At 41.6% G+C, this 16,104-nt stretch overlaps 3 protein-coding genes across 4 annotated transcripts; 2 read left to right on the top strand and 1 right to left on the bottom strand.

Moving 5' to 3' along the window:
- Positions 1-433: 433 nt before the first annotated feature.
- On the top strand, positions 434-7,804 carry ube2r2 (ubiquitin-conjugating enzyme E2R 2). Of its 2 annotated transcripts, XM_067246112.1 has the most exons (7): positions 434-725; positions 813-1,015; positions 1,427-1,623; positions 2,746-2,832; positions 2,959-3,056; positions 3,681-3,815; positions 4,280-7,804. In XM_067246112.1, exons 3-7 carry the CDS (start codon positions 1,447-1,449, stop codon positions 4,554-4,556), a joined length of 774 nt encoding a protein of 257 aa, XP_067102213.1. In that variant the 5' UTR covers positions 434-725; positions 813-1,015; positions 1,427-1,446; the 3' UTR covers positions 4,557-7,804. The 2 variants fall into 2 exon arrangements, with proteins under 2 accessions (XP_067102213.1, XP_067102126.1); XM_067246025.1 differs by having other exon boundaries at positions 434-1,015.
- On the bottom strand, positions 7,774-9,931 carry nudt2 (nudix (nucleoside diphosphate linked moiety X)-type motif 2). The gene is made up of 3 exons (XM_067246234.1): positions 9,891-9,931; positions 9,259-9,388; positions 7,774-8,985 (listed from the first exon to the last, which is right to left on the bottom strand). The coding sequence occupies exons 2-3, from the start codon at positions 9,383-9,385 to the stop codon at positions 8,666-8,668; spliced, it is 447 nt and encodes a 148-aa protein (XP_067102335.1). The 5' UTR covers positions 9,386-9,388; positions 9,891-9,931; the 3' UTR covers positions 7,774-8,665.
- A 367-nt stretch (positions 9,932-10,298) lies between these two features.
- Positions 10,299-12,787, top strand: rfesd (Rieske (Fe-S) domain containing). The gene is made up of 4 exons (XM_067242346.1): positions 10,299-10,390; positions 11,118-11,277; positions 11,628-11,662; positions 12,137-12,787. Exons 2-4 carry the CDS (start codon positions 11,130-11,132, stop codon positions 12,467-12,469), a joined length of 516 nt encoding a protein of 171 aa, XP_067098447.1. The 5' UTR covers positions 10,299-10,390; positions 11,118-11,129; the 3' UTR covers positions 12,470-12,787.
- The last annotated feature ends 3,317 nt before the right edge of the window (positions 12,788-16,104 follow it).

The raw sequence follows: 16,104 nt of genomic DNA, 5'->3' as shown, positions 1-16,104 counted from the left end.
TTCACTGTGAACTGTGCGACAGTAAACTGTAGAGTCAGTTGTGTGCCGTAGCAACTTATCGTAGCATGTCATTTATTTTGTCACAAGAGTCCAAGAACATATTAAGGAAGATCAAAATAAACCTAATGGCTGAGATTTTTTGAGAATTTTAGACAGTGATGTATAACGGTCTGTTTTATATTATAGAAACATTGACAAAAAACTAAAAACATGTTTTGATTAGTCATTATGGGATATGTAATGTAGATTGATGTAAAAATTATTTTAACTAAGACTAAATCATAATAACTTCATAACAGTACAAAATGTGGATTTAGTGTAGTGGCAGTTCATACACTGCATGAACACTTTGATAATGTTGAGAGCGCGCACGTTGAACGTTAGTCTAGATACGTAACTTCGTTCAACAGACACGCACAACGATAGCCGGAAGCATCGATAGGATGAAAATAAAAATCGATCAAATGCATTCTAGTTCGTAAGCGTTAAGCTTATGTGGATATCTTTTTCTCGAAAGTTAGCTTGACAAAGAACAGATCCCGCTTTTGACAAGGTGCTGTTAGCAAAGGGTGTGGAGAATAAAAGCTTCTCTTTTGTAACGAAGTTCCTCGGTTGGGTTTAGCTGACGTGTGGAGAAGTTGGGGCTGCCAGAAGAGAGCAGATAAACAAACATAAACAACCAAGGATCAGCTGGGCTCTAGTCCGATTCAGAGAGACGGAGAAATGTCAGTGAAAGCAATTCGCCTGTAGAGTTTTGACCCATAGAATGATTCACGGAATCTCCTAACGTTGTTATTTTTCTTCATGCCAAGTATCAACAGCCCACTGAAGAGAAATACAGCGCGACGACCAGAAAAAAATCTTTCAGTGAACAAGATCATTTGTGGCAGTCACTTTTGCTTGACTGGACATATCAATTAGTTAAATGTGTACATGCCACTACAGTTGCAACAGGAAAAAACGTCCTCAATCAATTTGATATAAGTGCTAAGACCGTGTTGTTGCGCAGCTTAAGGTAATGATTTTCATCAACTTTGCTGTCTAGGATCAGCTGTCAAGGCCTGTAGTTTTTGCTACATGATAGGCTTTGGTTGTCCTACTCCGAATTCTTAATGGTGTTGCTGTGTTCTTACCACCAGTGTACTGTTAAGTAGGTTAACACACATCTAAAATGCAGGCACTGTTTCAGGGGGTAACCTACTGCTCTTTGAAAGAGCACAACCCGTCCTGGATCCAAACGATTTATATTTGAAGATAAAAGCATATTTTGGGGTGTAATATTTTTGTATATTATTTTTTTAGTTTGTATTTTTGTACCACCCCTATCTTAGCTTTCCCAGTTAAACCGCTGTATAGGCCTTCTATCTTTATCCACCTTCCTCCCTCTTTGATACTCTTTTTCACTTCCCTACTCTCCTGACACTAGTGAGAAGTGGTAAACTAGCCATGGCTCACCAAGCGACTCCTAGTTCCCAGAAGGCCTTGATGATGGAGATGAAGTCTCTGCAGGAACAGCCAGTGGAGGGCTTCCGCATCACTCTGGTGGAGGAGTCAGACCTGTACAACTGGGAGGTGGCAATCTTTGGTCCCCCCAACACACTGTATGAGGGAGGCTACTTTAAGGTAAGTTCAATTTAACAATGGAAACGTGTGTGTGAGGGGGGGTGCACCTGCTGATGTGTAGCTGCCTGGTTTGCAAACCATACCTGTGTGATCCTAACAAGCAACAGTGTAGAAGTCTGTTCTCTATAAATATATCATATTAAGCTAGTCTTGGTTTACCATTGCACTTATACGTTTTCCTTATCCTCTTTAACTTTGCACTTTCCTTTCTCTCTGATTCTCTTGCCCCCTCTCCTTGACCAGCCTTTTTGCCTCTCTGTATGATCGCTGTGTGCTATTTTTATTCACGGACAGATATAAATGGAACCTCAGCAGAGAGAGGGAGAGAGAACATGATGAGACTCGTCTCCGTTTCCCATGAGGGACTTATTCAATGAAGCTAGGCTAGGCTAGTTGACATTAGCATCATTAGCACTATAAAAGAGCTCACATCCTGGCCATTGACTTTGGCTTATGGCTACAGGATCAATTAAAGGAGTGTTCTCTAAGTATAGATCATATAGGTCAGTGAAGTAAGCAAAGTCTAGTAAGCAAATATTGTTGTACTATTTCCAGATAAGTACAAGGATCTGTATGTTCTTCTACAATTTTTGAAAGGTTGTTCAATGTCTCAGGTCAAAATAGACTGTGCCAAACTTTAAGGTACTAGAATATACCAAAGACAAAACCCATTTTTTTCTGGCTAGTTCATGTTTTGATGCAATCATAGTCTTATCAGAGTGGAGTCAGACCAGTGACCTCCCTTAAGAAAATAGTTTCCCATGCACTGAGTGCCAATTCAAAGAGTTTCCCATGCACTGTGAATGCCAATTCATTTTGAATTGGCATTCATTTTGATACTGAATAAATATGTTGACCTTAAAGGCACCTCATCATAGGTCCTAGTCCTACTGTTCTTGGACAGAGAAGCTCCCAAGATGGATAGTACTTATCAAACTGTCCAACTAATTGTACTCATTCTGCCACCATCCTCTAGCTCCGGTAAACGAAATCCCTGCTACTGAAACACATAATAAATAGGGTTTGGTTGTTGGTAATGTGGTCCACCAATATTTCTTTCTTTCTATTGTGTAATGGAAGAACCTCATGTTTGATAGGTGTAAACCTGTGTCCTACTCTTAGGCTCACATCAAGTTTCCCATCGACTACCCCTACTCCCCTCCCACCTTCCGTTTTCTCACAAAGATGTGGCACCCCAACATCTACGAGGTAGGAATCTGCAGTGTTCACTACCGGTCAGCTGCGTAGTCGTGGAACAGTGTTGACTCTGTATTGAATTCGGTAATTTTGAGCAGTCAAACATTTTAGTAACTTCCTGATGGTTTTGCTGTACAGAACGGTGATGTGTGCATCTCCATCCTCCACCCTCCTGTTGACGACCCCCAAAGCGGAGAGTTGCCCTCTGAAAGGTGGAACCCCACCCAGAATGTCAGGTAACTTACAGTAGCAAATCCGGCTCCAATTATGTTTTTGTCTATCTAAGCTTCTAATTGTACTTTTTTAACTGTATATTTTATTAAGTGAGAACCATACGAAGCAAAGCATTAGCTGTTAAAAGAACGAATGTAGTCGTAGAGTAAATGTAACAATTATTGTGACTTCGGTCAGTCATACTAGTGACATAGGATTATGTTATTACCAAGTAGTTACTCTATAGACGGGGTTAACATTTGAATTATCTTGTAACTATTGTGCTATTTACTTATTACTATTAAATCTCTAAATTAATCAAATACCAAACCTTTTGAAGGCCTTTTACCAGGCTTTAAATGAAGTATAGTCAACACTGGTGACTTTCCTGTGGAGATTATTATTGTATGCTTGGTTGATAAGGTGATCAAATGAATTGTCAAACTGGATAAACTGAACCTGTGAAAGGATTGATGATTGCGTTCACAATGGTCAGGTCGCTGGCAAGTCGCTAAATAAAGTAGCTGGGTAAAAGCATCTGCCAAATGAGTAAACATAAAATGTTAGTGGCCTAGCAGTCTGTAGTTTGCATTGGAGTGCTACAACTGTATACCTTGACTTTGGTGTGTCGGTGTGTGTGTGCACAGGACCATCCTGCTGAGTGTAATCTCTCTGCTGAACGAGCCCAACACTTTCTCGCCGGCCAACGTAGACGCCTCCGTCATGTTCCGCAAGTGGAGAGACAGCAAGGGCAAGGACAAGGAGTACGCAGAGATCATCAGGTACCCTCTCCAGATGCACACACTGACCTGCTGAATGAATGACAAACAGTTCATGTAAATTTCCCATGTAACTCCCTCAAATAACATAGAACCTGAATTAATTATTCTGTTGAACAAATTGTCAAAATTGTCACCAGGTCCTTCATTCAAAATGAAAATTTCATTCAGAATGGCTCCAATCGGTTTACTCCATCCTGCATTAGGTGTTTATCTGAGTGCATTTTATTCCAACTAAGCTTTATTTAGGTTGTTAATACAATATGAGGCAGCATGTCAATGTAGTCACAGATACACACAACATGACCTAATGCCCATGCCTATTGTTATGCACTACATGTATTATAATACTTATGCAAACAGTATTAGTAAAAACAGTACAATTTCAAGCAAATTGAACTTCAGTTACAGTACCTTCACATGTGACACAGTACATGTAATCCCCCCGCTCCTCGCTCCACACACAGGAAGCAGGTGTTGTCCACGGCGGCGGAGGCCGAGCGTGACGGTGTCAAGGTTCCCACCACGCTTGCTGAGTACTGCGTCCAGACAAGAGTTCCCTCCCAGGATAGCAGCTCTGACCTGCTCTACGATGACCTGTACGATGACGACATGGAGGAAGAGGAGGAGGAGGAGGAGGAAAGCGACTTGGAGTCCGGGGGCGAGGCGGGGGGTACCAGCGGAGGAGAGGGAGGGACCAGCCGCTACGACAACCAGGATGACTCCGGCAACGAGGAGTCTTGATGATGATGACGATTGGTTGGATTGCCCCTTGAGCCACACCTTTAACCCCCCCCCCCCCATCCCTCCTCTCTGTCCTCTCCAGATCTGTCTTTCTGACTTGTTAACATGGCTGGTGTGTGTGTGTCTGTCTGCCTAAATATATGTGGAAGGCTGACTCACTGTGTTGGTGAGTGTCTGTCCCTCTGACTGGCCGACTTTGTCTCTCTGCCACTCTCTGTCAACCCCTTGGTGGCTCTTTGATTGGCTATCTCGCCTCATCCGTTGGTCTGCCTGTCTTTCTGTCTACCCACTCCAACTGTGAGCATCCTTGTGTGTCTGCCTGGTTCTCTGTCGGTCAGTCAGCCTGTCTGTCCGCTTTCGATGCAATCAACTTACCTACCAACACAAACTCTGCCCTGAGACCCATCTACCCCCCTTACACACACTTTTGACCCTTAAACCCCGATCCTCCAACAGAGCCAGGAAGGGGGGGAGGGGGGTCCTAATCCCTACCAAAAATTGAACCATAGAGGAGTGCACCAGTATTTTCGACTCCCTCACCCTACCTCCCTCCCCTGCTCCTGCTCCACCTCTCTCTGCCTCTAAACCTCAGGGCCTCCATAGACTCTTTAGCGAGAGAGAAGTTGAACCGAACTCAACACAAACTGCTCCTCAATGTTGATGTTTCATTCTCGTTTCTCTAGGTAGTTTTTTTTTTTCTTTGGGGGGGGGGGGGGGGGGGGTGTAGAGTGTACACAGAGAGCATGAACTGATAAGTCTCCAACCACCAAACCCATGGTACACCATTTTATTCCTCCACTGAGTCCTTTTGTTTCTCTTTCTCACTCTCTTCTATCTCGTTCCCTCCATCCTCTACTTTCCAAACTTTTCGCAAGCCCCTCTGCCTCCTTAGGGCTTTTTGTTGAATTCTCACTGTGAATGTCAAAGGTCAAGGATTCAGTGTATGCAGTCAATCAATAGAGGGAAACTTTACTATTGGTTGGTCATAATTTGCTTTTATTAGTGCTATACATATTGCTATATGATACACTGTTATTATAAACATACTTTGTCTCCCTATGTCGGAGTCTCTCTGAGGCCTTTTGCTAATAATGAGAAATTCATTTTAATCAAGTTACCCCCCCACCTCCATGATTTTATCTCACTTTACATTGTTGTGCTTTAGAGGATGTATGACCTTTCGCCGTATGTTTTTAATTTGATCAAAAGTAGCGTATATGGTATACGTCTACGCTTCGATGAATGTGACATTCATTTATTCATTCATTGACACTTGTTTGTGCTCCCCTCAGCCCAACACTCATGAGAAGAAGCTGCAGCGTCCACTTTGAACAGCTTTTAGCAGCAGCTCCAAACCCCAATCGCCAGTTAGACTGTCTACAGTATGCAAGCTGTGACCTTTTATTGTAGTGCCGTGAGGGTTTGTGTCAGTATGCTGACAGGATGCTTGTCTTTGAGGTCACACTTTACAGTTAGTGCTCTTGTTATACTGCAATAACATGAGTTACACAAATAAATACTGTGTATCAGGAAATGTGACAAAGTGACTTATGTAGTGACATATATAGTACAATACTTTTGCATTGGGCCCAATGCAAAACAGTCATTAGCAGTAATTGCACAGTCATTTTACATGTGCAAATACACCAGTTGACGAGAGCCTTACTATGACCATGTGCAAGAGCAGAGTGATGCTCCGAGTTGTGCTTGGTGGCACAAATATAGATGCAGTGTCAAATTTCAGGTTGTTCCACAACACAGTTGCATATAAGTGCAGGTTACATTACCTATTACACAGTGCTTATGTAATTGCATTGTAACAAGGACAAGTGTAAAGTGTCTTACAGTACACTGTAAGACAGTACACTGGTACAGAATACACAGGCTACTGAACAGATAGGAGTAAATTACAACGCTTTAAGCTCAGCCAACCACAATCCTTACAATTTAGTCAGTTTTCACTTGTGTGCATGTGTGTGTCTGCGTGCTTTTTTACAGTGGAACCCAAGGTTGTCAAATACTTAGTGGAGATCATCGCCTGGAATGGATATGACGCAAAGGAAATTACATTTGTTTTTTCATACCATGGAAAAAACCTTGGAGCAAATGGATTGCTGGAGTAACTAGGATGTCAACTTTGTTTTTGTTGTTGTTTTTTTTTATGAAAACAAGAGAATCCAAAGTAGGATACTTATCTTGTGGCTCAGCTGAATGGAGCGCTCGTTGAGACTAGGTTGTTGACAAGAAAAGATGGGACAAGGAATTCCCTCATTTACTGGACAATTCAGGATATGATGTCATAGATTTTGGGCCGCAACAGGAAGAAGACATTGTTAGGTTCCATCCCTCTGAAGTGGCTTCCTTCCTTGTATACTATCGTTAGATTCCTATAGTAAACACTGCGAGCGAATAGGGTCTAATACCAATAGTCTTTCCGTAAGAAATCTATGTTTCTTGATGCAGATTTAACCAGCAACACAGTCGACTCCTGGCTAACCTCCAAGCTACCTATCACCACTGATGCAAAAGATTTGTGAGTTTGAGTTAAGGCCTTGATTTGACACTTGTTTTCAGTTCAGTGCACTAGCATGAGAGGAGATAAAGGAGAGGAAGCCACTGAGGAGTGTGGAGGCCCCTCCTGACAGATCCCGTTTCTGCGTGCAGATGATGGACGAGGAGTCGGATCCGCTCCCGAGTAGATCTTCATCAGAAATGACGTTCAACAAGGAAAGATTCTTCATAGCTGACAGACATTTCAACACAACGTTGTTGTGTTGTTAAGATGGCCAGCGAAGAACCCCTATTCCTTTAACCTTTTGTGTGAGCGTGTGTGTGTGTGTGTGTGTGTTATGTGTGGTTTTGAAGTGTGAACCTGATGCTTTTCCCCTCTATGGCTGAAAACGGTCACACATATGGACTTTAAAAGAGGACTTGCGTACCCGTGTCCACGACCATTGATGTTAATGCTGCAGTCGTTGTTGAGTTTGTAGTTTTGTTTCATTTCATATTCCGTTTTGTGTTGTGAGGATGCAAAAATCACGTATAAAATTTATATGGTAAAAATAACCTGGTTGAGAAGTGGTGAATTTGTCTTGTCAACACTGACCTCTGATGTTGTGCTCAGTAACTTGTTGACAGGGGACTCAAAAGTTGAGCTTCTAAGTTGAGTTGAGTCTTGCGCCCATTTCTTTTTGTTTTACTTAGAAACTGCACTCGATTTTAATGCAAACTTTTATTGATTTGGTCATTAAGAGACATTTTCTTTGGTGCAAGCCTGGATGAAAACAAACAACAAAAAGAAACTCAACTCAGAAGTACATTAAGTTAGTATGCCTATAAACACATCCTACATGAAGTGGATCTCTTGAATTGGGCCACTGTTTAACACCAGGGTTAGCCACTCATCTAATTGCATGATAAAAGACTGTTTTAATTTGGAAGTATTATTCAAGCTCCATTGTCTAAATATCTCTCATTTGGTTTCCCAAACATTAAATTGGTTACTGGTTGTACAGCACCCTGGTTGGAACTAGTCATGTACCTTTTTAGCATTTCAATAACCACTTCTCTGTCTACCCCTTCTGGTGATAAGTGTTATTGCACAATACTCCATGCTACACAGCATAGGGGTTGGCATAAGTGTTATTGCACAATACTCCATGCTACACAGCATATGGGTTGTAGGTGTTTGGCAGGACAAAAAAAGGACCACCATACCTTGATTATATTTTTGCATAAACAATTTCATTTAAAGTGTTATTCATGGCTAAGATTGTCATGTGGAACTTTTCATCTTTGGAGACTGTCAATGATTACAGAAAAAAACACATAATGTATGTAAATAATGTCACAAGCTGTCAGCATTTAATTTCAATCCATGTGTCATATTGTGCAGTGCACTTGCCTACAGCAGACCACATCTTCCAATATATTTGAACATTCATATGACTTATATGTCAAGTACCAGACTGTGCAGAATAAGATGTTAACACAGAAGAGACCCTCCAATTTCTGTTTCTGAAATCCCCTGACACTAAGTAAACACAGCACTGTTGCTGAGTGCTGTCAGTTACATTTTTCCCCTTTTAACGTGACTGAATACAATCCTACTATTTCCACTCTGTGGCCTCTAGGTGGCGCTGTGCTGCCCGCAGAGTCTCCTGTAGGTCTTTGTACTGAGCCAGAGCACAAGCCTCGTCCAGCCCGGACCAACGATAGTCCTGGTGTTCCTCTGACAATGTCACCACCGTCTTGGGGTCTTTCAGTTCTGCCAGCCAGTACAGCACCTCTTTGGGCTTCCCTTGCACCTCATACTTCAGGTTGTGCAGGAAGCCATCGATCACTCGCAGGTGCTCCTCCCCTAAGCCTGCCTCCTCCTTGGTTTCCCTCAGAGCAGTGGTAAAGTCATCTTCCCCAGGGTCAACGTGGCCTATTGAACAGAGATGAATGAGGATAGGGTGTGGAGTTAACCAAGTGTAGAGAGGGGGGCCAAATGCACACATACACACATAGGAATCATTCAGTACAACAGGAATTCTCGCAACTGAATTATTACGCTTTGGCCATGTGAAACTGCCCCAATGATAATTCAGCTCAGTCATTACCAAGTGAAAGTGGGTTTTCATATAGTCTTAAGTCTTAGTATCTGGTGCTGACACGAAGCAACATAGACCCACGGCTAAAGCTATTACAGCCTCCGCACCTTTGGGTGGGGTCCAGTGGTGCCCTCCGTAGGAAGTCTGCAGAAGGAGGAACTCGATGTTGGCAGGGGGAGGCTCACGCAGGGCCAGGCGACGGAACACGATGAAACCACACGCACGGAGTGCCATACCCTGTTTGAGCCAGATGGGGGATAACACAATTGTGTCATGCCCTCTCTAGCCATCGCCGTTAAAAGTCTTGAAGCCACATTATGGGGGTTGATGAGTCGGCAATTCATTGACTTGCCCTAGTAGCTGGGAAAAAGTAACCAGCTAGATAAAAAAATAATCTGCAGTGTTTGAGAGTTTGCTAACAGTCTGTTCCTGATTGTTACGCGTACATTCAATTGAAACTAAAGGAAATACATTGTATACAACACTGTCATAAACGGGCATCACTAAAATGGTTAATTCATCTTCTTGTTCAGTCACGGTGGTTAGCTTGCTAGCTAGCTGCTGACTAACATAGCACAACATTGATACACGGCTGGCCATAAACCGTGTACAATGCCTATTATATGCCAACCATTTATGGTCACAATATCTGATATGCAAATTTGCATTATATACGTGATACACGTAATCAAATCACTGTATTTAAATACAAGATAGAACAAATGCAGATGTTGCTTACGTCAAAATTATAGGTTTCAGACTCGAATGCGACTCGATATGAGTCCGATACGGCCTTATGGAGTGAAAGAAAGGTTCCGCTCGTGAGTGTACTTTATTTATTCACTGTACATAACATTTATTTTTGGAAACTGTATTTTGTAAATATATACAGTATATAAGTTAATATAAATCTTACTGTGATTGCACATGTATACAAAAACCATTAAAATCATCAAAATACATTTTGTATAACCCTGTCAGACAAAAACTACTGCTAAATAGGTTAATTAATTGATATACAAAAATGCTGATCACAATAAGCCTCCTTTCCTACATAGAACATTCTGGTCTGACTGTGAAATAGAGATAAGCACTGTAGCCACTCCAGAGGAACTGATGTGTTGATAGGACAAACTGAACTGGGTCTGAGGGAAAAGATAATGTAAATGAGACCTCCTTACCCAAGGGCCCAAGGCTTACTCATCGCTACAGCTACGGGATAGATCAACTTTTGCCACGGTAAAGACTCAACATACTGTATATTCAACATAATTTTATTCATTTGTGAAAACGAACACAGAAATTTGTTTTAAGGCATGACTAAAAATAGATTGAAGAGAGAGAGAAGGATTAAAAAGGAAGCTAATTTATTAAAATATGAGATATTTTTTCAGATCATAAATGTTTGTCCTAAAAGTCAATAGCTTTCTATGCTGCTTCAGCTATGATTTTTTCTACAACACCAAATATGTTGCTTGCTACTTCATGGCTTCATGGCTTTGCCCTTGTTTAGCCAGGGGCTTTTAGACATGTGGCATAGCTTCTGCTGTCACCACAGTCAGTGTGCTTACGCAGCATCAACTGATGGGCTCATTATTCCGCTCTGCAATACATGAAACGGTCTTAAGGGTCATAATTCCGTCACGTTGCAACAAGATATTTTTGGTGCTGCCACTACCAATGCCAAGGACATTGTTACTCTGTGACTATTTTTCATGTGTCTGGTATAATTAAATAATCAGTTCATGGCTAAATTTTATTGGTCATGTCATGGACATGTGCGTATGTTGACTTTGCAACAGTATTAAGTCTTATAGTAAACACAAAATCTGTGAAACTTTTATATCCTACATTGGAGTCCAAAATTCATCAATGGAGGTTAATATTATCTCCCTGTTTGAAGATTTTTGGATTATTTACCCAGTAAAATGTTAAAAGTTGACAAATACTAACATTTTCACAACAGTTGTCCACGGAGATGAAGGAACCAATGGAAGGTCTACATTTTGTGGGGAAGAAGGATGATCTGATAAAGAGAAAACGATCATTCAGAACACTGGAGGGTAGAGATATACTGTTGGTTTATCACCAGGGAATATTGTATGCCCTGGACTACCACTGCTACCGTGAGTACCAGATTACCAATAATATAGTTTCCTCTAATCAGTCTTTTTCAGTCCACTGAGTGTGATTTATATGATCTTCAGCGGCTGGATGCAAGCTGAAAAAGGCACTTGTTCACCAAAGTTCAATTATCCACTGAGCTTCTACTGCAGAATTCAGTGTGGGGTGCAGTCTAGTCTCCTAGTCTTGTAAAATATTGCTTTTGGAGCACCTATACTGATTAATTTATGTCAGGATGTTGCCTTCATGTACTGTGGCGTCTTCATGGCTGCGTCAAGTCAGCAAATTATTACTGTACCATGTCTTAAACAGCTTATTCTGCAATACCCTGATCCCCTATTTCTTCTGACAGATAATGGGGGACCTCTGGAAAATGGAGATATAGAGGTGAGTAATGCTAAATAAGCCTGATGTAAAATCATACATGTTTTCATTAAATAATACAACATATTTATCTAATTGTCTGATGCAATTAGACAACAAAGCATGCATGGACACCAATACACTTTCTGTTGTGTTAGCAACTAGGCCTGGATTAAATACTATTTACAAATAATTTCACCAAGTTATTATTTGCAGTCAATGGAAATGTTCAAAAGGCCCAAAATCAGAGGTTGTCTAAATAACCCAGGTCTATTCCAGGTCTCTTAATCCCAAACCAAACATGTAGGCCAACTGCCACGGTTCAATACTGTTGTGTTGGTACCCGTTACTGGGTTTTGGATAACACAGTTGTACACCTACTAGACACACTACAACATTACACAATAACCTTACCAGGTTGCTGAAATCTATACTGTACGATACATGTGGGGACTTAAACGCAGACAGCATATCAACTCAATCTCATGTTCCTTGCAGGAGATTGGAGGCAATCTGTGCATCATATGCCCAAAGCACAAGTACAAGATCAGTCTACTCCGTGGAGAAGGGCTGTATGAGGCCACCGATCACACTGCGGAGGTGCCAACCCGTAGGTGGTTCTCCAAAGGTGTGAAACAAAGAGTGCACACGGTGATGGAAACAAACGGGGACATCTATGTCAAGCTGTCTGCACATCCGGGATATGTGGACTCTGACTTTTACCAAGGGGAAAAGGGGAAACTGGAGAGGGAGAAGGCCTTAGCGGCGGAAGCAGCAAACAAAGCAAAAAAGACAGCTTCATTGGTCATCGCAGACAGTGAATCTGACTGATAACCATTGTGGACGTGTGGGTAAGGGTGTGTATCAATCGTTCAGCAGCTGTTTCTCCTCTTCTCTGTGCTCAGTCATCAGGACGGGTGAATCTATTCTGCCCTGTTCATGCCTCAGGCGGCATAAGTGCATGTGAGGGAAAGGAAACAAGTATTGAACTATTGAGCTGCATCTTTTGTGTTACTAAATGACGATCCCAAAAACGTCTGCATTGTATAGCCAATTTGGATTTCCACAAGAGGAGATCTCCAAACCACCAATCCAAGGTTTCCTAGCTATTCATGTGTGATGTCATAAGGATGCTTTTTCAAACTATACTTACTGACATGGGCCGGGTTTCCCAGATTCGTTAAGAAGCTCTTAACGCTAAGAGCTTCTTAAGAGCGTTCTAAGAACGCTCTAGAACGCTCTTAGAACGCTCCTAAGAAGCTCTTAGCGTTAAGAGCTTCTTAACGAATCTGGGAAACCCGGCCATTGTCATTCAGACCAGACTTACATAGTCAGGCAAATGAGGCCTAAAGGGTAATTAGTTAATTCTTTTGGAATATGCAGCAACAGTAGTGTCACATTTCAAGACAGGATTAATGTATTTGTTATTCTGATGGTGTGGTAATAAAGCTTTTTAAACAACAACACAACTCAGAAAACTTCTGTGTGACATGTTATATTTCCCATGAAAACAAGAAATTAAACTGCTCCGTATGTAAATAATATTGGTCAACGGTTTAATGGTCTTTCGTGACAACATTGATGTCATGAGGAGGTACTACATTTTTTACCATGGTCTTCGTAAGCACACTCAATAGGGTGTCAGCTGAGCTGGTGGGTGATGAAGGTTGTCGCAAGCTTTCCCTTTCCTCAGCCATAGCATCTCTCACAGCGACGCTGGGGTTGGGAGTCCACCGTTGCAACTCCTGCAGCATACCTGCACCACCCGGGTTTGGTTTAAAGGGGTCATTGATTGATTTTATAGGGTATTTCACACTGTTCCTTAACCCTTGTGTTATCTTCGGGTCATTCTGACCCATCAGTCATTGTGACCCACTGTCGTATTGCGACAAATTTACCTCATACAAAAACAAAGTGAAGCAGTTTCTTTTAACTGTCGGGCTGTCTCAGACCCCCCACATTGGAATGGTTAAAAGAAAATTATTTTTATTTGTTTTTGTATTGGGTAAAATTGGGTAAACACAACGATGGTTCGTTATGAACCTTTGGGTCATGTGACCCGAAGGCAGCACGAGGGTTAAGGTCTCCGAATATTGGTTGGGCTGAAAAAGGCCCAGGTGCTGTTCTATGCGCCCTAACGCAACCCTGTGAAATAGCTCTAGAATAAAACGAGCGTGTTTCTCCCTTTTATGGTATGCTCATGAATATTTAGATGAGCTGCGCGCTGATTGGTTGGTTGGTTTACAACGAGTGAAGCTGCGGAGCAAAGACGCAACACGAGTTCAAGTTGGAGACTTGAAATAAAAACGTGCAAAAAAATCTATTGTGTCTACACAACACTGTTTTCATAAGATTGACTAGATATCATTTGAAAGGATAATTTTGGTTGTTTACACTTCTGAGAACTTTCGACATCGACTTATGTGGGTAACGTTACAGTTTAGCAACCAAACTGTCGTGATTCAACTCAGCTTCAGTTAGCTAGATATCTTCTAAATAAAAAATAACCTGACAAAGATCTGGACAAACATGCATCTTGAATTGTAGAAACCGACCGTTTTACAGATACATTTTTTAATTTTAAGATTTTTATAGGAAAGAGGTGTCAATGAGGTTGACTGTATGTCAATTTTACCCACGAACTCTCACTCAGTTTGCTACTGATGTACAAATCATCACTTGTAGAAAGACTAAATATAGACCAAACTTTAATTTCAAATGTACATAGTAGCACATGTAGCTCCACCAAGTTCGTCAAATAGACGGAATACCTGAGAATGGCTGAGGATGATCACTCCATTTAAATCGGACCATTCCTCTCTGACTTCGTCGATCACCTCTAAAAAGGTCCTTTACAGACAAGGTAGCCCTTGTGCTAAGACATGTGTGCATGTGTTTGGCCAATTATGACGTTCTCTCTCTATCCTCTCTCTCTCTCTCTCTCTCTCTCTCTCTCTCTCTCTCTCTCTCTCTCTCTCTCTCTCTCTCTCTCTCTCTCTCTCTCTCTCTCTCTCTCTCTCTCATAGCATATCGTTTTAGGCTTATACACAACAGAAATGTTCTGCAGCCATTTTTATTGAAAATGTTAAGGGTTACGCGGCCGTTAATTTTTGACTAGAGGTACAGCGACAAAGTGCTGCCTATCCCCCAAATAATTTATCCCCAGACCTTAAATTATGCGCTCGATGTGGAAGTTAAAAGAAACGTTCTTTCGCCTGTGGAATAAAGGTAGTCAGTGAGCCGAGAATTTCTGTGGGGGCATTTCAACGTGTTCCCGTGCGTGAATGATTCGATTCTTTTTTACTGCTTTGCAGATGTAGTAGTGCATCTGCCACAACAAGTAGATTGCATCGACACACACTCAAGACCCATAGCTAATGTGAATAAGACCTGTTAACAGGACACATTTGTAAATTAAGTTGATTGAAATATAAAATATGACAATGGAAAACTAATTAACAATGGACAACTCGTTTGATAGGCTTACCTAGAGACACACAAGTATGATCTATTTAGTAGGCCTACCTTTATGTGCCTTAATTTGGGAAAGGGACAACCTAATTTCTCATATATTAGCCTATGTGATGAGTAAAGCACAAGAAGAACAGTCCACCTTTGGTGTATGTTCTGCCTGCATTTGACAATAAATTGGATCAAAAGTTTGGCGTGAGATTACCATACCTATCAACGTTCTGGTACAAACATTCCGGGCGACGGAGGGGGCGGGGGGCTGGTGATGTTTCTGATTGGCTGTTTTTTTACTGTATAACTCGAGACTACTAGTTATATCAACTCGGCAGAAATCTTCCCTCAGTAAGTAAGAGCGTGAGAAATTGTTGAAATGCGTGAGTCTCACGGCGAATGCGTGACACTTGAGAGCCCTGCAATAAGGTTCTTCATCTCTTGTCAGTAACCAATGAGGGGGGGGGGGGGTCGCAGGCGATTTATTCTGCAACCTTTACTGCACACAGTTAAATTGAATTTATTCAAAAAGAATAGCCTCACAGCACAGCAGCATAATCCTATGGCATGGACCTATGCAACAGCACATAACTCATTTGTATTGATTATTGAATCACATTATAGTACATCAATCCTAACACCAATTATAACGCACGCTCTACCGCCTGTTCAGCATAAGCCTGGGACACTTGCCCATTATCATTACAGAGCATAGGCTAGTAAGTAATTAATGATCGTATGCCTATTGACAGTCAAGGAAGGTGTTTCCACAGTGCTAACTAGTCAATTCCCCGCCTTTAATTATTTAATGGAACTGCAGAAGTAGAACAATAAAAACTGAATTATATTTGGTTGGACAAACTGTGGTTGGACCATTGCTTGAAGATAATCTTTCCAAATTTAGCTTATGTTGCGGTTAGGCTATTTGTGTATACAGCCTGCCACCGTATAATGCGTCTAAGCATGTTGAAAAGCGGCACCTCTTTTACTGATGGAGAATAAAT

The sequence above is a fragment of the Osmerus mordax genome, chromosome 1 (assembly GCF_038355195.1).
Source record: "Osmerus mordax isolate fOsmMor3 chromosome 1, fOsmMor3.pri, whole genome shotgun sequence".
Lineage (NCBI taxonomy): Eukaryota > Metazoa > Chordata > Actinopteri > Osmeriformes > Osmeridae > Osmerus > Osmerus mordax.
This window is presented reverse-complemented; position numbering and strand designations above follow the sequence as displayed.

Excerpts from the sequence above, each read along its gene's own strand:
- ube2r2 (XM_067246112.1), top strand. The coding sequence starts at position 1,447 with ATGGCTCACCAAGCGACTCCTAGTTCCCAGAAGGCCTTGATGATGGAG. Across the intron at positions 1,624-2,745 it reads ATGAGGGAGGCTACTTTAAG|GCTCACATCAAGTTTCCCAT; the intron begins GTAAGTTCAATT and ends TCCTACTCTTAG. Across the intron at positions 3,816-4,279 it reads GAGTACGCAGAGATCATCAG|GAAGCAGGTGTTGTCCACGG; the intron begins GTACCCTCTCCA and ends CTCCACACACAG.
- nudt2 (XM_067246234.1), bottom strand. The coding sequence starts at position 9,385 with ATGGCACTCCGTGCGTGTGGTTTCATCGTGTTCCGTCGCCTGGCCCTG. Across the intron at positions 8,986-9,258 it reads CCACTGGACCCCACCCAAAG|GCCACGTTGACCCTGGGGAA; the intron begins GTGCGGAGGCTG and ends TCTGTTCAATAG.
- rfesd (XM_067242346.1), top strand. The coding sequence starts at position 11,130 with ATGAAGGAACCAATGGAAGGTCTACATTTTGTGGGGAAGAAGGATGAT. Across the intron at positions 11,278-11,627 it reads CCTGGACTACCACTGCTACC|ATAATGGGGGACCTCTGGAA; the intron begins GTGAGTACCAGA and ends TTCTTCTGACAG. Across the intron at positions 11,663-12,136 it reads TGGAAAATGGAGATATAGAG|GAGATTGGAGGCAATCTGTG; the intron begins GTGAGTAATGCT and ends TGTTCCTTGCAG.